The sequence below is a fragment of the Capricornis sumatraensis genome, chromosome 2 (genome assembly GCF_032405125.1).
Source record: "Capricornis sumatraensis isolate serow.1 chromosome 2, serow.2, whole genome shotgun sequence".
Lineage (NCBI taxonomy): Eukaryota > Metazoa > Chordata > Mammalia > Artiodactyla > Bovidae > Capricornis > Capricornis sumatraensis.
Window position 1 is genome coordinate 134,249,606 of NC_091070.1, and position 20,473 is coordinate 134,270,078.

Below are 20,473 nucleotides of genomic sequence, written 5' to 3' on the forward strand. Positions count from 1 at the left end.
CACAGGCTCCTCTGTGCATGGGCTTTTTCAGGCAAGAATTTTGGCATGGGTTGCCATTTCCTTCTCCAGAGTGTAAGGTATAGTTCAGACCGAGGCAGAAAGAGGAAAGATGACCTCAACAGAAGTAGGTTACCTTTATTCAGGCAAGTTAGGGGTCAGCCTAACGACCAGGGTGAGCTCTGAGAGGGATCAGGGAGTCTCCATGTTTATAGGGAGGTTTGTGGAAGCGATAAGGGAAACTTTAATCAGGCGGGATGTTTTGGGTATTCTTTAGTTGAGATGGCATTTGTAGTTGGGCAGGGGGTGATAAGTCTTCTGGGCAGGTGTAGGGGGTGGAAGGTTTCTAGACAGAGGGTGATAAGTCCCAGATAGATGCAACCAGCCTGGAGCATCAGGGTGGGACCTAAAGTTCTGTTTTGTTTTCTCCGAAGTTAGATGATTCAGCAAGGGCCTTTGAGACTGTTGTTTTCTTTTCTAGGCCCCAAAGTCTCCTTCATTCCAGACCTTGAAATCATAAAAATATGGGGAAAAGGATGCCGTATCTCTCTGGCTACTTCCTGCTGGGTAGGGGCGATGATTTGGGGTCTGGAATGGAGGATCGTCCTAGGGCTCAGGGTCTCCTTTTTCTGAGCTTGGGGTGAGGCTCCCGAGAAGAATGGTCTTGACCTGATTTTGAAAGATGGCCTGAATCTGTCTGGGAGAAACCTTTGAAAGAGATTGAAGAGACAGGGTCCAAAGAAGAGGAATAGAATGGTAAGTACCAGTGGTCCCAGGAAAGGGAGCAACCAAGGGAGGGCCTGTTGGAACAGGTTTTGGGGGGGGGGGGTGTAAAGGTTTTGTAACTCTTTTCTGCGGCGTTCAATTCTGTCTCTAAATTCTTTGACTCTGCCCTGGACTATGCCCGTTTCATTAACAAAATAGCAGCAGTCCTCTCCTAGGAAAAGGCAGGTCCCTCCCATTTCTGCGGTGAGAATGTCCAGGGCTTGCCTACTTTGTAGGGCCACAGAAGCTAATGAGTTAATTTGTCTTTGAATTGAAACACAGAACTCCACTACCTGCTCCATGTCTTCACCAAGTTCTTGGGACAGCTTGTAGTAGAAATGGGCAGAGGTGGAGATGCCTCCAATCCCGGTGCCTAGGGCTGCTGCTGTGCCAGTCCCAGTCAGGAAGGGGGCTATGACAGCTCGTCTTTTCCTATGGGAAATTTCCCCTTGGGGTTCGAATATTTGTTCTACTTCTTCTTCTTTGAGGAATGTTAGGCCCGGGGTCAGGAAGACCAAGATGCAAGGTCCAGGGGGGTCCAACGGGAGACATGAATATGCGTAGGTCCTGCAGAGAATGGAGATTCCAGGTTTGGTGCAATTCTTTGTGCTGTTCCAGAGAACCCAAGTGGAACAGAAGGAGGGAGTGGAGTTTGCAAGATAGTGTAGTTGGGACTAGATTAGTTAATACAGGTTAGGTTTGAAGAGGCTGAGAGTAGGACATTGTCAGAGACTGGCCCAATGAGTTGTGTAGTTTTCTGTTGGGCAGGGGAGGTATAGTTGCCCTGTGACAGCCAGGTTGAAGGTAAAGGTGTTGCTATGTGTGGTGAGGGAGGCAGTGACATGCATGTCCAGCACTGGGATGTGTGTTGTGTGTACTGGAAGAATTGGAAGGAAGAGTTGAGAAGGCGAGTAAGGTGTTGGTTGCCAGAGGGAGGTTTTAGGAGAGGCCGTATTTGGGAAAGGAGGCCTAGGCGTTTATAAGGCTCAGGGGTCGCCTGTAACCGGGAAATTATGTTCTTTATGACTTGTTCTTGTTTCTTCTCCCATTTTTGATCTAGTACCCCACCCCTGTCTGAGTACCCCCAGTGGGTAATGGGATAGAAACATGTTTCTTCCATTGGTTTATGGCAGGTACTCAGGAAACTCCCTCTCTTTTGTGCTTGAACAGTGAGTAGGGATTTGGACTTCCCGCCCCCGAGGTTCATGGTGCGTGGCTTTGGAGCTGTATTATAACATGAGGAATGTACATAGGAATAAACGTCAGAGCAGGGGCAGGGAGTAGCCAGAAGGCTGGGGAGTGCAGCAAGGATAAGGAACAGGGGAGTCATGGGGCTGTTAGTTAGGCAGTGCCGAGGAAATAGCACCCTAGGAGTAGAACCCAGCTAGCAACGTAGGCGATACCCACGGAAAGACGAAGGGTAGGTGGCCAGTCCTGAGGGGAGACAGTTACTAGGCCTATAGCAAGGATTAAGATTTAGAGTGCTATTATAGTTAGAGAGACAGGGAGAGGCCAGTCAGGGTGAGGGGAAAAAGGCCCCAAGTTGGTGGTTGGTTGCATCTGAGGAGGAACAGTGTTCACTAGGATGTAGAATGATGTAGAGAATGAGAGTAAAGAAGTCAGTTTTGTCTGGAGTCAGATTGTAGAAGGTTCCCTGGAGCCACAGTTGAGACACCAGTGTGGTCAGGTCTTTGAAGGAGGTTCCTGTCGGGGCGCTGGTCCAGAGGTCTTGTAGTAGTTGGGTCAGGAACAGTTGTAGGTTGAAGAGAGTCCAGGTCATTCAGTGTCTTCTTGGACTGTTGACAGAGGTTGTCGCGGGTGAATTTTAAGGAGGTGGATCCTGTGAGGGAGACCTGGCAGGGGTCAGTTAAGGAGGGCAGCGCAGGGTCAGAAGTGACCCGTTTTAGGCGAGAGAGGTATACCCAGGAGGTGACCTTCTCGAGTTTAGCTGCAGTTGGGGTAAGGAGGATGATTTTGAATGGTCCCTGGCACTTTGGGGTTAGGTCACCCTGGGGATTATCTGACAGATAGACCATGTCCCCAATTTGTAAAGCGGGCAGGGAGGCTTGGGGGTCAGGGGCGGGCAAGTTGTGGTTGACGTATTTCCAGAGGGCATTGCGGTGTTCTCCCAGCAGAGGGGAGTGTAAGAAGCTTGGTATGGGAGGAGGTTCAGGGGGGAGTCCAGGAGGGAGCATGGGCCTTCCATGTCAAGCTGTTTTGATAGATAGGCTATGGGAGCCCAGGTGTCTTCGGCCCACTGACATAGAAGTTCCAGGGTGTGTCCTTGGTTGGAATGGGCAAAGAGAAAGGTCTGGTGTGATCTGGCAGGTGGAGAGTTGGCACTCGAAGGAGGCTCTGGGCGAACTGGCGAAGAGGATTGGCCAGCGAGGAGGGGTTAAAGAGGGGCTCATCCAGACATCCTTTAGTTGCCTCATAGAGTGGCTTTGCAATGAGGAAGAAATTAGGGATCCAGATATGGAAAAAGTTTAGGAGGCCAAGGATTGACAGGAGTTCCTTTTGTTTTTGGAACTGGACAGTTAATTAAGGCCTGGATTCTGTCTGGGGGAATAGTTCTTTGTTGATGGGATATGGAGAGCCCCAGGTAGGTGATGTTTGTCTGGGCTACTTGGGCCTTAGATTAGGGTACCCAATAACCCCAGGATCCCAGGGCCCCAAGGAGTTTTGCAGTATGTTGGAGGCAGAGATTTGGGGTTGGGCTACAAAGGAGGAGGTCATCTACATATTGGAGGAGATGACTCAGGCTAGGTTGAGTGTCTGTAGGTCCTTTTGTAAAGCCTGTCCAAAAGAGTGGGGGCTGTCTCTGAACCCCTGGGGGACAACTGTCCATGTTAGTTGTTGGGAAATGTGAGTCTTTGGGTCTTGCCAGGTGAAGGCAAAAAGGGGTTGGGAGTGGGTGGAGAGGGATGATGAAAAAGGCGTCTTTAAGATCTAATACCGTGAAGTGGGTTGCAGTCGGGGGTATGGTAGACAGAAGGGTGTAAGGGTCAGAGACTACTGGGAATGTCGATCTGATGGCCTCATTGACTTTTTGCAGATCCTGGACCAGTCTCCAAGAGTTGGGTCCCTTCCTTACTGCCAGAATAGGGGTGTTGTGTGGTGAATGGGTAGGAACTAGGATAGAGGCTTGAAGAAGGCGGTCTATGATAGGCTTAAGTCTCTCGTGGGCCTCCGGGGTGAGAGAGTACTGTTGTTGGGTGATTATAGTCGAGGGGTCTTTTAGGGTAATGTGGATGGGGGGATGATGTTTGGCTATGGATGGGTGATCAGTGTCCCAGACTTGGGGGTCTAGGTCTGGTAGATCCAAGGGGAGGTCAGGGGTGAGGGATAGAGACCGTCCAGGTGCCATCTGCATGCAGAATATAGACTGTATCAAGGGGGGGTATGGTAATAAAGACCCCCAATTTGGATAACAAATCTCTCCCTAGGAGTGCCATCAGGCACTGAGGCATTATGAGGAATGAGTGTATAAGGCTTGATTTTCCAAACTGACAGAGTAATGGAGGGCTGATTTTTGGCCTTAGGGGAACCCCAGAGACCCCCTTGATTGTGAGTTCTGAGTCCTGAGTTGGGCCAGAGTAGGAAGTTAAGACAGAGAAAGTGGCTCCGGTGTCTACTATAAAGGAGGTCTTTTTTCCGGCCACTACCCCGTCTACCCTAAGTTCCGAGCTCCTGTTCAGGACACAGCAGGGTTGGAACCCGGGCCGTCATTGGAACAACTCTCGTAGGGTTGGGCTGGGGTTCTGGGGAGAAGTGGGGGTTTCCCCAGAGGCACCAGGGCGTCCCTGTGGGCATTCCACTCTCCAGGTCTGGGAGGTGGGGACCTCCCCAGGGCTGCCAGGGCATCCCTGGGGACAATCCATCTTCCAGTGTCCCCACTGGCCACAGGTTGGGCATGCTTTTGTGGGGGTTTGGGCATGCCTTTGCCCAGTGTCCTGACTGGTTGCATCGGAAGCAGGGTCCGGGGTGGGGGTGGTGGTGGTCTTAAGCCCCGTTCTGGGATGACTTGGGCCAGGCTGATCTCTTTTCTTAACTGCTGCCGCCAAAAAGGCATATTTAGCTTTTCTCTCACGTTCTTTTTTTCTCTTAGCCTCATCCTCTTTATTACTGAACACCTTGAAGGCTACTTCTAGGTCTCTTTGGGGGGTCTTGGGGCCCTTTTCTAGTGGTCGAATCTTGCGTCTGATGTCAGGGGCGGACTGGCTGATGAATTGAACGTGAAGGTAGAGTAAGCCAGCAGGGGTGGTGATATCTAGGCTGGTCTACTTCTGGACTATCCCTGTGAGGCGTGCCAAGAATAAGGCTGGATTTTCGTCTGCCCCTTGGGTGATTTCTCTGACTTTATCATAACTGACATGGATATGAATATTTTTTTGCATTCCTTCTAGAATGCAGGTAATCATATGATTGAGTCTCTTGATACCTGGGTTACTGGGCTGGTAGGTCCGGTGGGGATCTAACTGAGGCACTGCCTCATCAGCAACTGAGCTATCCCAGTCTTGGTTGTGTAAATGATCAGCATGGGCTTTTGCCACTTGCCAGATACGGTCTTTTTTGTCAGGGGTGAGAGTGGCATTTAGGATATAATATATGTCACTCCATGTGAGGTTATAGGCCTGGGAGAGTCTCAGGAATTTTTTTTCTGTATCTGGTAGGATTTTCGGAAAATGATCCTAACTTTTCTTCTATCTGGCTCATATCTGACAATGAAAATGGCACGTGGACTCGGGTGGGGCCCTTTGGTCCTGCCACCTCTCTCAGGGGAAACGTGTTGGGTATGGGACCGTGTGGGGGTGGGGAGGAAGAGGGGAGGGGAGTCGGTGAGATGGGGTAGCAGGGTCGAGGGGAAGTCAGGAGAGGTTTCCACGCCAGTAGGTGAGTTGGATGAAGGGGAAGGAGAGGGTTGGCGGGGCGGCGGGTAGGGAGGGGGCTCGTCCGCGGGGTCGAACTCCGGGGGTGCGGAAGGTCAGAAGGTCGTGGTCTGCAGTTAGTTGAGGAAGAGCCCTTTTGCTTGGGAGGCAAGGTGCATAGAAGGACCTCGTGGGTGGAGCAGGCCTTGCATAGGGAGGGCTGATCCGAAGGGCCCGAAAGGCTTGGGCATAGGGGACCTCTGACCACTTGCCATTCCGTTTAAGGAAGTCGGTGAGATTTTGAAGAATGTTAAAGTCAAATGTGCCGACTTCAGGCCAGCAGTCTTGATTGTCTAATTGGTACTGAGGCCAAATCTGTGTACAGAGTTGTTTTAAACCGTTAGCTTTGAGTTCAGTGAGTGAGAGTGGTTTGAGAGTTTTGAGAACACAGGTCAGAGGGGAATCTTTGGGGACAGATTGGCCAGACCCCATAATTGAAAGGCAAGCAGAGGCTCCTATTGAGAGCTCAAGTCGCAATAGGAGTTATGAGAAGAGAGCTCTGTGTCAAGGTGGAGCGTCCCCCACCGTCGCCTACAGAGTGGCCCTGGGCCGGGGGTCCCGGGACTCAGAGAGGACTGAGTTCTAGGGTGCCTCTAGAACACCATCCGGATCTTACCTTAATCTAGGGGCCGGCTTGAGTGGAGTGTTGCATGTAGAGCAGTCGAATGGCAAGAGTTCCCTATTCCGGAGGTCGTCAGAGAGAGAGAGAGGGAGAGGGGGTAGAGCCGAGGCCTGGGGGTAGGCAAAGCACCAATAAAGCCTTAGCCCAAGGCTTGCACCGCTCACAAAGGCACTAGGCATCCCCAAGGGGAACTTGAGCCCCGGCAGAAAAGTGAGCTCGGAGGATGTTCACCCTCCCAGACTCCAGGAAAAGGGAAAACAATGAGAGGGAGGGAGAGGGAGGGAGAGTGAGAGTGAGCCGAGTGCCTCTCCCCTTCCCGGGTTTCCACACCAAGAATGTAAGGTGTAGTTTGGGCTGAGGCAGAAAGAAGAAAGACGACCTCGACAGAAGTAGGTTACCTTAATTCAGGCAAGGAGGGGCGACAGTCGGCCTAACGACCAGGCTGAGCGCCGAGAGGGATCAAGGAGGCTCCATATTTATAGGGAGGTTTGTGGAAGCGATAGGGTTTATAGTGTGGCTCAGATGGTAAAGCGTCTGCCTACAATGTGGGAGACCCGGGTTCGATCCCTGGGTCAGGAAGATCCCCTGGAGAAGGAAATGGCAATCCACTCCAGTACTATTGCCTGGAAAATCCCATGGACAGAGGCTATAGTCCATGGGGTCTCAAAGAGTCGGACACGACTGAGCGACTTCACTTTCACTTTGTGGAAGCGATAAGGGAAATGTTAATCAGGTGGGATGTTTTGGGCATTTGTAGTTGGGCAGGGGTGATAAGTCTTCTGGGCAGGTGTAGGGGGTGGAAGGTTTCTGGACAGGAGGTGATAAGTCCCAGATAGATGCAACCGGCCTGGAGTATCAGGGTGGGACCTAAAGTTCTGTTTCGTTTTCTCCGAAGTTAGATGATTCAGAAAGGGCCTTTGAGACTGTTGTTTTCTTTTCTAGGCCCAAAAGACTCCTTCACAGACAATCTTCCTAACCCAGGGATCGAACTCACGTGTCCTACACTAGCAGACAGATTCTTTACCGCTGAGCTACCTGGGAAGCCACTTACTGACATGGAAAGACATTTATGCTAAATACTGTGCAAAAGATCAGCAGCAGAATTGTATACCCAGTATGTGTGTCGATTTAGCTTTAAAAAGATACAACAACATAAAAGCATTTACTTGCAAAGATAATTCTCCAAGGGATTAATATTCATCTTTGGTCAGAGACTATGGGTGGGCTAATTAACTTTTTTTTAAAAGGTTATTCTTAAGTAGTCCTATCCAGTCTTTATCACAAGTGCCAGGTTCTTTCCCTTGCCAAAGGGGAAGAACCAACCTTTTCCTTAAAATCCCGACCGTTTCCCGAAACCTCCATTAGCCTTGTTCCATCTCGTCCTCTAGTCTGTGTTCAATCTTTTCTCCTACAAGCCTGGGGATCCTTCACTGGGATCCTGTGTCGCTCTTGTCTGTCCCTGCCCCACCGCCTGGATGAGACCCCGCGGAACAGGGCAGGTTATTTATTGTAAAACTTCAATTAGATCTGGCCCGACTTCTCGGAATCGGTGGGACTACAGACCTCCCTCCTCAGGGAACATTCCACGCCGTCCAGTCGCCAGTCGCCGCGCGGGAAACAGAACCCCTGCCAATACGCCGCGGCGGGCGCGTAATGATGTCATCCTGGACATAACGCGGAGGACGCGCCGCGAAATTTGTCCCTTTGGAGGCGCCGTCCTTGCTCACGGCGCGCTCACGTCATGTGACCGCCCGAGAGGCGCCTGACACCAGTGGCGAAGAAGGAGGCGACCCGCGACGAGATGGAGGCTACCTTAGAGCAACACTTGGAGGACACGTGAGTAGTATCCTTGTCGGCCCGTCCTGGGTCGCGGCTGGAGAAGTTGAACGGGACAGAGTGCGAGCTGCGAGCGCCGGCTGGACGTCTAGGAGACGCTCTATCCCGGGGCCTCCGGTGGGGGTGCGAGGTGACCCGGAATTAAATTGCGCCGGGGCTCCGCACACTCCCTCCCGAGCCGGTCTCCGCCGTCCGAGCCACAACCCCTCTGTCGTGCTGAAATTGTCTGGACAGGGTCGCTCTTCGACAGTTTTAGGAACCCGGTTCTTTTGAGGGAAAGATGTACCACCTGTGCCGAGCCCTGCCTTTATAAACGTAAACACACATGCTTATTTCCTTCCGGGTGTAACCAGTTACTTGTCGCCTAAGGAAATGAAAGGCGTCCCATAAATTTTTCGAATGAGTAATGTATACGTAAAATCCAAAATTGGAAAAATATAAGACACCGCACAGGGGAACACCTCCTTCCCATCAGTACCGCTCAGCTTCCCACTTCCTCAGTGTGAGGCAACCCATTGTTACTTAAGAGTTTCTCATCAGTTGTTTCAAGTGAGTAGGTATGCTAAAGTATGCATTTTTAACAAAGGCAACTAAATCCCAGGTATTGCAGCGTTCCTGGCCCTCCAGAGCTCAACAGCGCCGTGCCAGTCTTTTCTCTCATGAGAGAGAAATTGGTTTAACTATTCAATTTAAAATAGTTGTAATTGAATTTTTCTTGGGGTAGAAGTGGATGATAAGTGAAAAAAGATTGAGTAACACGAATTTAATGTCTGGTACATAGAAAGCCTCTTTGTGTTATAATTAATGTCATTTTCCCACATCATTTTCTTCCTTTTTCCTGTGTTCCTGGAATTAGAATGAAGAATCCATCCATTGTTGGAGTCCTGTGCACAGATTCACAAGGACTCAATCTAGGTTGTAAGTATCTCACATCATCCCTTTTGGTAGACTGCATAGCACTTGATGTTGACTGAGAGCCTAGTGTGCTATTGTTCTCTAGTTTTTATTTCCTGTTATCCTGACACTTTCTGGGGACTTTTATGAGAGTAGATATCATCTCCAAATAACAAGATTAGAAAACTGAAACTTCTCACTTGACATTTATAAAAGTAGAAATGTTCCTTGCAGTTCTGGCACTGCACAGTTGCTTCTACTGTAGTAGTATTTGAATCATTTTAAATTGGGTCTAGAAAGGACTTCAGATAATGACAGTAGTTACTATTTATTGAACAGATACCATATGTTGGGGCTGCTAAGCTCTGTATACATTATCTCTAATTTTCACAGTAACTCTGCTAAATGTGTGATGGTGTTATTTTTCAGTTCAACTTCACTTAACAGTAAGTGAGTAGGCAATAAAAATGTGGGATGCAGGGTTGGACACACGTAGGTTCAACCCCTTGCTCTTCTGTTTACTAGTAGTGTGAACTGGGACCAAAAAGAACATCTCAGAGGCTCAGTTTCTTTACTGAGTTGTTTTTTAATATTATGGAATTGCATCCATGAGCTGTTACTGTATACCAGGTACTATTCTAAGTGCTTTACATATACTAAGTCATTTAATCCTCATGACAACCCTATGAGGTAAAGAAACTGAGGCACAGAGGTTGAGTAAACTTGCCTAAGGTCACACAGTTAGTAAATGGTTGAGCTAGGATTTGAATCTGGCTCCATAGTCTTTTAATCACAGTACTAGAAGATTATATATGTAAAACACTCAACACAGAGTTCAGACATAATGCTCAATAAATGGTAACAGTTACACATGAGAAAATAAATCCAGAAAGGTAGACAGTGGAAGGCTTCAGCTAAGTCATGTCAGAACAAGTAAACCCAGGACATCTTGCTCTTTACTCCTCTGTACTATAGGGCTTTTTAAAGCTCACAGTTGTTGCTGGGAGAGTAATTGAAAGTAGTAGTCTGTGTCACCCAGTTAGATTTTGCACACAAACCAGTTGGTTGGAGGGAAAAGGGCAGATTTTTTTGAGGTTTGTTGCCACGCTCACAAATGGAAAGGCTGAAATTCAAGTGCAGAAATCTAAAACTAAATGTATTCCTTCAAGAAACCTTCAAGGCCCAAAAGATTTCACTGTATGTCCAATTAATGCTTTTTTGGGGGGTAGGGGGGATGGAGGCAAGAATACTGGAGTGGTTGCCATTCCCTTCTCCAGATCTTCCCGACCCAGGGATTGAAGCCAGGTCTCCGGCATTGTAGGCAGACGCTTTACCGTCTGAGCCACCAGGGAAGTTATTATAAACTTAGTAATTACTTTTTGGACCTGGCACCCAAGATTTAGTTATTATCTACAGGCTAAAACAAATATTAGTAAAAAGTCAATTCTGTTGCTCTTTGAAAACAATCAGCTTATTCTAGTGGAAATAACTGCTCACAGAATATTTATATATGCTGTCAGAGTGATCTACAGCTGAACTCGTGAGTAAAAATCTTTATATCCTTTGAGGTTGGATTTCCCATGAGGAATTAATTAGTGTCAACAAGTCTCTGGCCCTTACCGGCTGCTTTTTGTCAGTCTCACCTCTGAATTTCTTCTTGGTTTCAGTTTGCTTTCAGATTGACTTGAATTATAGCTTACTCATATGCTTGAGAACGTGTTTAGAGACGGTGATGGGAATGACCTCGAAAATTGAGTAGTTATGACCTTACTGAGTTAAGAGCTGTTGTTGGCTTTCTCGCTAATGTAACCAGCTGAATATCAGGGCAGAATGATTTTGTCACCACATAACCTAAGAGACCATGAGAACCCTCTTTTTGTGAATAATTCAGTTCAGTTCTGTGGTACCTCTGTACTCATTTTTGGACAGTCAGGCAACATGATATCATCTCTGTCTTCCAGGCCGCGGAACCCTGTCAGATGAGCATGCTGGAGTGATATCTGTTCTAGCCCAGCAAGCGGCTAAGCTAACCTCGGACCCCACTGATATTCCTGTGGTGTGTTTAGAATCAGATAATGGGTGAGTAGATGGCAACAGATCCCTTCCTTTCCTATTTATTCAGGAAAATGCCTCAGAAACACGACCGGGGCTTGCCCTGTGTTCATCAGTGATTCCTCATTCCAAGTACTTGGAGGGAGCTTCCACCCTTTGGACGACAGGACCAGATGGGTTGGTCTCTGAAGCTAATGTGCTTTCAGACCACAACGACATTTAAAGGAAGAGTAAGAGTTGTCATGAACTGTCAGTAAAAGAAAGCAATAAATAACACAGAGGAAGACTCAACAACAGAAACAATGTCTGTAATAATAGAAGTACTAAAGACATTTCATGGAGAAGGCAGTGGCACCCCACTCCAGTACTCTTGCCTGGAAAATCCCATGGATGGAGGAGCCTGGTAGGCTGCAGTCCGTGGGGTCACTAAGAGTCGGACACGACTGAGCGACTTCACTTTCACTTTTCACTTTCATGCATTGGAGAAGGAAATGGCAACCCACTCCAGTGTTCTTGCCTGGAGAATCCCAGGGATGGGGGAGCCTGGTGGGCTGCCGTCTATGGGGTCACACAGAGTTGGACATGACTGAAGCGACTTAGCAGCAGCAGTAGCAAAGACATTCCAAGTGGGGGTCCTCCGAATATTAGTGAAAAAAGCAGAATACAAAACTATGCACATTATGATCACAGTTTTATATCAATAAAATGAGAGAAAATGTATATATAGTATACATGCAGATTAAAAAAAGGAAAATATTAATAGTGGTTGTCTTTGAGGGATAAGGTCCATCTAGTCAAGGCTATGGTTTTTCCAGTGGTCATGTATGGATGTGAGAGTTGGACTGTGAAGAAGGCTGAGCACCGAAGAATTGATGCTTTTGAACTGTGGTATTGGAGAAGACTCTTGAGGGTCCCTTGGACTGCAAGGAGATCCAACCAGTCCATTCTGAAGATCAACCCTGGGATTTCTTTGGAAGGAATGATGCTAAAGCTGAAACTCCAGTACTTTGGCCACCTCATGAGAAGAGTTGACTCATTGGAAAAGCCTCTGCTGCTGGGAGGGATTGGGGGCAGGAGAAGAAGGGGACGACCAAGGATGAGATGGCTGGATGGCATCACTGACTCGATGGACGTGAGTCTGAGTGAACTCTGGGAGTTGGTGATGGACAGGGAGGCCTGGCGTGCTGTGATTCATGGGGTCGCATAGAGTTGGACACGACTGAGCGACTGAACTGAACTGAACTTGAGGGATGGCAATGGCAACCCACTCCAGTACTCTTGCCTGGAGAATCCCATGGACAGAGGAGCCTGGTAGGCTGCAGTCCATGGGGTCGCTAAGAGTTGGATACGACTGAGCGTCTTCACTTTCACTTTGAGGGATAGGATTATAAGATTAATTTCACATTTATATTTTATACTTTCCTATATTTCCCAAATGTTTTATTGTGTTTAGATATTGCTTTCATATATAGAAAAATAAGTATTACTTTTTTAGTTGTATCCTAAATCTAACAGCCTCTTTAATCTTACATTGCCACCCACTGGTAGCACTTTACTGAGTATCTTCCACATTGCCTTTCAGGAACATCATGATCCAGAAACACGATGGCATCACAGTGGCAGTGCACAAAATGGCTTCTTGACATCTCGTGTCGGTGCTCCTGCATATCAGCTCTCTTGCAGCCTGTCACAGGGACTCGGTCGCACCTTATGTGAATTAGCTCATAGAACTATTAAACCATTCGTGTAATATGCATTGGGCACTTTTCTGTTAATTTCAGAGTAGGTTGCTTTTTGACACTCTGTGGATTTAGTTAGGAAAGGATCATGTTTTGAAGCAGCAGGTTTAGGTCACCTTGTATATAGAATTTTGTTAAGTTTAATAAACCTGGTTGGAGGAAAGCTTGGATCTTTTCTGAATTCTTTAAACTCTTAACAAATGTTCATTTTTTTAATTATCAAATTGTAATTTTTCTTAAAAAGGGTAACTACTACAAATTGTTCTCTTTCAGAAGCTCCTGAAATACATAGATTCTCACAGAAGCATCTATGGATATGTAAACCAAATCAAGCTTACTGTTACCCCATAATAAAAACATAATAGCAGATATCATAAGTATTTACTATATGCCAGGAACACATTTAGTTCTCATTAACAACCATATATGGGTTTTCCTAGCAAAAAGGTGGAAGCAACTCAAATGTCTTATTGATGGGTGAATGGATAAGCAAAACATGGTATATACATACCATGGAATATTATTCAGCCTTTAAAAACGAAGGAAGTTTTGACACATGCTATAGCATGGAGGACTCTGGAGGACATTATGATAAGTGAAATAAGCCAGTCACAAAAAGACAAATATTGTATGATTCCATCTATATGGGGTGCTACCAAGAACAGAAAAATTAATACAGACAGGAAGTAGAATGGTGGTTGCTAGGGTGAGAGGGGAAAAATGGGGAGTTACAGTTTAATGGGTACACAATTTTTGTTTCACAAGATGAAAAGAGTTCTAGAGATGGATGGGGTGATGGCAGCAACAATATAAATTATTTAATACCACTGAACTGTACGCTTAAGGATGATTATGATTTAAAAAATGATTATAATAGTAAATTTTATGTTTTATGTATTTTACCACAATAAAAGTTTTAATTTAAAAATGAATAAAAATACCACATGAATAAATAATTCAGCACAATTCCAAGAGGAAGATCAACTTATAAAAGTGAAAAGGATTTTTCTGTATCTCAAAATAGAAAATAAAACATTTGCAATAACAATAAAAATAATACATTTAGGAATTTAATAAAGGATAAAACCTATATAGGGAAAAAATTTTTACTCAAGGATTAAAAAATGAGCAGCACTAAGTAATTATAAAATATAATGTAACAAAATATCAAATCTGCAAAGAATTTTTCCTGAATATAGTTTTCCTAATTTTTCAATATAGTCCTAATAAAGATGGCAGTAGAAAATTTTTTTGTTAACTTGATACACTTTTCTAATATTTCATGGAAGAATAAAAGTTTCATAAATAGTTGTCAAAAAAGCCCATATGGTAAGTACTCATTTGTCCCGTTTTGCATTTGTATAATTAAGGGATTAGCAGTCACCATTTGTACCTAAGATTTCAACTCCGAATCTTAAATTCCTTCCCTCCAGAGCCTCCCTCCCCTTTCCTCACCCCATCCCTCCAGGTCATCACAGAGAGCCAGATGGGGCTCCTTGTGCTGTACAGCAACTACTCACCAGCTATCCATCTTACACCTAATAGCATGTACATGTTGAAATGGGCAGAAGACCTAAACAGAGCCTTGTTTTTAACAGCCCAATCACTGCAGAAATAGGTATGATTGGCCAGAAGAAAATCTACTGTTCGAAATACGTGCTATCTTCTTTTTCAGCCTTTATCATTCTCAACAACAGAACAGTGCACAAGCAGATTAAAAAGTCTTCATTTTGTTGAATTTGAATGCAGCTTCTGTTGCACTCTAGCAGTTTAATATCTGACAGTATAAAAAGAAATCTCCAGAATAATCTTCAAAAATACCAAGCACCTATAAATAAAAAGTGCTAGTTTAAATTAAGCCCAGTGGCCTACTCTTATAATTTAAGAAATGGTGGGAACTCTCCCCAAATCTTAACTCTTCTGCACAAAGAGTGAGGACAGAAAAATTCAGCTAAAAATAAAATCTTGGTAGTTCTGTATTAACACTCTAGGTCCCCAAGTGCCAAAAAGTATTCATGGGATATGTTTGTCAGTGGATTGACAGTGGTGACAGGAAAACCATGCTGCATTCTTGCTGAGTAACTTTAAGGCCAAGAATTAGAAAGTCAGAGGTTGAGGGAATTATTTATGCTTAGTTCAAGATCCTAAAAGCTTTATTAAATCAATTGGGTACAGATGTCAGAATTTAACCAATAATCCAACGGTGGCTTAAGAATTCTGCTCTTGATATTAAGCCCCACATGATTAATAAGAACCATTTTTAATGAACTAAGTATACCAATAGCAGGTCATTTAAGTGCAGTTGCTATATATACAGAGTCCTCACAACAAACTTTCAAATAATATTAGCCACCTTTTACACGGCTGGAAACAGAGTCAGAAAGGGTAACTTGCCCAGAGTCTGCAGACTTAAACAACGGTAAGGTTGAGATTCTAACCAAGTTTGCATTTCCCACTGTACCTCAGAGTTTTCTGTATGAAAGATATGTTTCAAGGGGTTCATCTCTTACAGCATATTTGCAGCTTTCCTAGCTTCAGTAAATGACTCACTGTTCTGCTGCATTTTAAATTGGACCCCACCCTCAGTATCAGAGCTGTCTATCAATACAAAAGCCTCTTGTCATCCTATTATCAGGATCATAGACAGCCCTGCTTTAAAGAGTAACAAGTTCCTACCCCTCCCCCACAAAAAAAATCTTAACAGATGTTTACTAAAAAGTTATTTTTAGAGTATGATCCATGCTACCAACCACACATAACTGCCCACTTAGAGGGCATCTTCTCAAACCACAAAAGCTCTGCTTTTTAAAAGCCTGAGAAGCCCCTTACTTTTTAAAAAGGAACATGCATAAATATGTGCAGATTTTCCAGATAAAACAAGAAAAACACACATTGGCCTAAAACACGCTCTGGTTTAAAACCAGGAATGTTGGTGCTGGGGAGATGAAAGGCAATTTCCTATTTACTTTTTTTTTCTTTTTGATGTGGAGGGTGGAGCAGAGGAAGGAAATGGGATAAGAAAACTGAATTATCCCAGTTATTTTCTAGGAGACTCAGCCTTCACCATTTCCAAAATGCAATGGGAAAAAAAGTTGCATTAAAATTATAAGTATATACCTTTCATAGGAGGTGTTTGGAGTTAAGGTAATCAAGTATAGAAAAGTAATTAAAACAGGGCTTCGAACTTCAAAGTACTAACCAGTCATTTCACAGAAGCACACACAGAGAGGCTGCAGGTTGCCATTTGTAGCCCAGAAATTATCTCTCTCTGGAGAAGGAAATGTCAACTCACTCCAGTATTCTTGCCTGGTAAATTCCATGGACAGAGGACCTAGTGGGCTACAGTTTATAGTGTCACAAGAGTCAGACACAACTGAGCATACACCTCTACTGGACTTTACAGGTTTCTCAAACTCCTTAGGTCCAAAACAGAACTCAACTCTCCCCTTGTTTCTTTGTTTTGTATCTGTCCCAGCTTGGGACCTTGGAATTAGCCTAGACTTCTTTCTCATTCCCTGCATCCTGGCAGTCTTCCAAATCTGTTTCTCTTAAAGAATTCATGGGCCTTGTTCATTCTTCTGCTTGATTTTCTTCAAAAATACCATGTTGACTTAATTTCCAAGTTTAAATGTATTATTTGTACAGGCAGTATTTTCTTTAGACAGTCTTTAGGGATTTTTTTCGGTATTCTTTAGACAAAGCGAACATACAAGAAAGGTAGTCATTCATCCCACCAGCAAGTAATAGTTTATATTATTTTACTGTATTACTTGTATTTCAAAAAACAACAGCTTACATGCTTGGGAACAAATGTCTGCTTGCTATATCTTGTTTTGCTTTGTCACTTAAGTAGGAGCATTTTTCTTGTCGTTAACAATTCTCAGGAAGCATGGTCATACTCTTGAGAGTCCCTTGGACTGCAAGATCAGATCAGTCAATTACAGGAAATCAACCCTGAATATTCATTAGAAGGACTGATGCTGAAGCTGAAGCTCCAATACTTTGGCCACCTGATGTGAAGAACTGACTCATTGGAAAAGATCCTGATGCTGGGAAAGGTTGAAGGAAGGAGGAGAAGGGGACAACAGAGGATGAGATGGTTGGATGGCATCACCGACACAATGGACATGAGTTTGAGCAAACTCCAGGAGATGGTGATGGACAGGGAAGCCTGGCATGCTGCAGTCCATGGGGTCACAAAGAGTCCGGCACAACTGAGCGACTGAACAATAACAAACTGTTATAGTCTATGTGTTGCTCTTAAGTTCTTGCCAAATAACTCTGATAATTATCTTTGCAAAAAAAAAGAAGAAATTATTTCCCAACTCTGGGGCCCCACCCCCTGCCTTGAGCATAGAGTTAAAAGATAAATCGAAGCATATTTAAAGTGATAAAGAGTTTTTTTGAGCAAAAAAATATTTGAAGCAGGCACGGACAAACCTGAAGAGGTTAGGAGCAGTCTATCATCAGGAGTTTAGGGAGAGGCTTGTATTTCAAAAAACAACAGCCTACATGCTTGGGAACAAATGTATGCTTGCTATATCTTGTTTTGCTTTGTCACTTACGTAGGAGCAGAAGCAAAGCAAGGCAGTTATTGATTGGCTACAGCTTAAAGCCTAGTTCAGTTCAGTTCAGACACTCAGTCATGTCCAACTGTTTGTGACCACATGGACTGCAGCATACCAGGCTTTCCTGTCCATTACCAATTCCCAGAGTTTGCTCAAACTCATGTCCATCGAATCGGTGATGCCATCCAACCATCTCTTCCTCTGTCGTTCCCTTCTCCTCCTGCCTTCAATCTTTCCCAGCATCATAGTCTTTTCTAATGAGTCAGTTCTTTGCATCAGGTGGCCAAAGTATTGGAGTTTCAGCTGTGTGTGATTGCCTGTCTCTAGGTTTTAGTTTCAGAATCTTTAAGCATTTACAGGCTTAGGTTTGGGTTTGTTTGTGTAGGCCACACAGCACTAGAGCCACCTTAAGTTTCTAGTGGCCTCCTTCTGCTTTAGCCAAGTGACTTATCAACTTCTTGTATTCGCTACAGTACCAGAGGTGTTGATCCAGGTATAGCGGGAGGTTTGCCATGGCACAGACTCTTCCTGGTTTAGCCAACAAGTAATTTAAAGCAATTTTACTGTCTCGAATGATCTTACCAAAAGCCTAGGGACTTCTGTTGTGTAGGTATGGCTTTAGCAAGATTCAGTGAGTTGCCAGAGGAGCATTGTCTTCCCAGGCATTAACAGAGAGAAAGAAAGTAAGTGAAAAGGCAAAATGAATAATGGTTTCAAATAGGAGATGAAGATCTTGATCCATGATCTTGGGAGAGCTGTCCACCTCAAGATGCTATCTGCTTCTGGGGAGGAACTTCCGTAAGCCAATTTTAATTTTAGGTCTCCAGTTAGTGCACAGTTCTTGGAGTCCGGAGGAGCCCTTTTTAATTGGGAGATATGGACCCAAGGTTTAAGGCTCTGAAGTTTTACTGCTGACTTGGTGTGGTACCTTCTAAGGAGGTTCAAGGGAAACCTTTGTTCTTAGTGATTTCAAATCAGAAGGGTGGGAGAAAATTGGAAATCTTAGTTTGGAGAATAACTAGATATTTGAGAAAACTAGAACAAAACTAGAAAACTAGAACAATTCAGGATTCAGCTTAGTTTACAGGTATTTAACAAAAACTCAAAAACAATGAATAGGACTAGAATGTGATACCCACAAGATTCTATTATACTTTTCAATTGAAATTTAATTTTTTTGCAATCACTCCCATCATAGTAAGACTAACTTGTTTGCAAAATAAGTCTAGTCTCATTAAACTTGGCCTGATTATTTTCAGAGGTGCAGTGAGAATAGTAATTGACCATACAGTTTCTTTTAAAAAGCTCTTATTCTAGAACTTTTTTTTTTTTTGCTAGAACTTTTAATAAGGAATCTTAGATTGAACTTTTAAGGCTCTCCAGATTAAGAAGCCAAATCAAGAATTTGTCATTTCAGACTGTATCTGGAATACCTACAGATTTGGGTGAAATCCTCTCTTCTTGAGGTTCCCAAGATATCCTGAGGTTCCTGGGCCTGCCAGGAAGTGACCATTCTTACTTAACTGGTAAAGTTTCTAGGAACCCTGTAAACAAGATGCCAGGTCAGTTTTTCTTTAGGAGCTTTATTGCATCCATAAATTCAACCTTAGTTCCTTAAAACTGTCTGGTCATATCTGATTTTATGTATATTCTCAAACATGACATTCTAATCAAAGCCTTGGTAATATACAATGCTTTCAACTGTGTCCTGTTATAAGGACATATTCTTATTGGGCTTATGTAAGTCACAGTATTGCCATGAAAATAAGAATACGTAACAAATTTCCAAATTCTGGAGGGATCAGGTAGGGAAAAAAAGTGAATGTTTCACTTTTGTTTACCAAGGTACACTTTACCAAATTGCCTGAAGTCATAAGTAGTTTAAGAGAGAACAAGGTTTTGTTAAATCTTGAAAACAAAACATTAATGAATTAGCAGTATTTCAAAGAAAAAGTTGTTAAAAAATTATCATCAGTTCATTTAATCATGTTATTAATTCTTATTGATATTGAATCCTGTCTTTTTCCTTAGCTTTGAAAATTCTTACCCAGTTCACTTTTATGATCTTAAACTTATCAGAAACCTGTATTCTAGATCTTTCCATGAATCTCTCAAGACAAAGAGGGACTTCTGTGAAAGCATCAGTAAATAAGTCTCTGTAAATGACAAAAAGACTTTTTAATAAAGTCCTTCCATACCTTTCCCTACCCTCCAGACACATTTTACCTTCCTTCTTACTTTACACACACAGTTGTTTCCTTTCACCCTTGTATTTCTAAGTGGTTTTTAATTACATATAATGATTAGCCTTTATAACCTTAGAATCCTTACTTTCTAGTAGAAACTAAAAAGAAGTAAGCAATTGTAGACTGTCTGTTACACTAGCATTCTGTGGATTGGCACATTTATAAATACATTTCATAATTTCAAGAAATATATTTTTCCTCATAGTAAAATTTTCAACGTGGCATAAAACATGTTTGCCAATAAACCCAAATATCTTTGAAATAAGGGTCTGGGGCTCAGTGGTAAAGAATCCACCTACCTGTGCAGGAGACACCAGTGATCTTTAGTTCCTCTGTGATAAGAAGCCAAAGTAAATACAAAATCAAAAGTAGGTAAATCTGTGCTCAATAATTAAGGTTTCAATATTTTATCTTATTTGGAAATGATCTAGATAGTCAACGAATATCCAAAATTTAACTTAGTATAACTTTCCTAGTTTCCAAATTGCCCTACACACAGTTTTTGTCCTTCTAATAAAAATCACCTTCCTGAGATCTACATTTCAAAGAAATGTCTCTTGAGATCTAGAATACTTACATCTCCAAGCTCTAAGGCACAGAAGAAAGATGTTAAGTTCCACCAAGAAGGACCCTGATTCCTTAAATCCAGATGTTTATAACATCTGCAAGCCTTTTGAACTGAATGGGGAGGTTTCGAGATTGGTAAAAAGGATAGGTGGGCTTTTCATTATTTCTAGAGCTACATTTCTGTTCTTGTCAAGACTTGATTTTTAAGAACGATTTGTAGTCCTTCTTAATTCCTCAAAGAACTGGGTTGCAAGCTAAA

At 43.8% G+C, this 20,473-nt stretch overlaps 1 protein-coding gene across 1 annotated transcript; it reads left to right on the forward strand.

Moving 5' to 3' along the window:
• The first annotated feature begins 8,035 nt into the window (after positions 1 to 8,035).
• Positions 8,036 to 13,640, forward strand: LAMTOR5 (late endosomal/lysosomal adaptor, MAPK and MTOR activator 5). Its single transcript, XM_068965835.1, has 4 exons — positions 8,036 to 8,148; positions 9,005 to 9,066; positions 11,004 to 11,121; positions 12,677 to 13,640. The coding sequence occupies exons 1-4, from the start codon at positions 8,114 to 8,116 to the stop codon at positions 12,735 to 12,737; spliced, it is 276 nt and encodes a 91-aa protein (XP_068821936.1). The 5' UTR covers positions 8,036 to 8,113; the 3' UTR covers positions 12,738 to 13,640.
• The last annotated feature ends 6,833 nt before the right edge of the window (positions 13,641 to 20,473 follow it).

Excerpts from the sequence above, each read along its gene's own strand:
- LAMTOR5 (XM_068965835.1), top strand. The coding sequence starts at position 8,114 with ATGGAGGCTACCTTAGAGCAACACTTGGAGGACAC. Across the intron at positions 9,067-11,003 it reads ACAAGGACTCAATCTAGGTT|GCCGCGGAACCCTGTCAGAT; the intron begins GTAAGTATCTCA and ends TCTGTCTTCCAG. Across the intron at positions 11,122-12,676 it reads TGTTTAGAATCAGATAATGG|GAACATCATGATCCAGAAAC; the intron begins GTGAGTAGATGG and ends ATTGCCTTTCAG.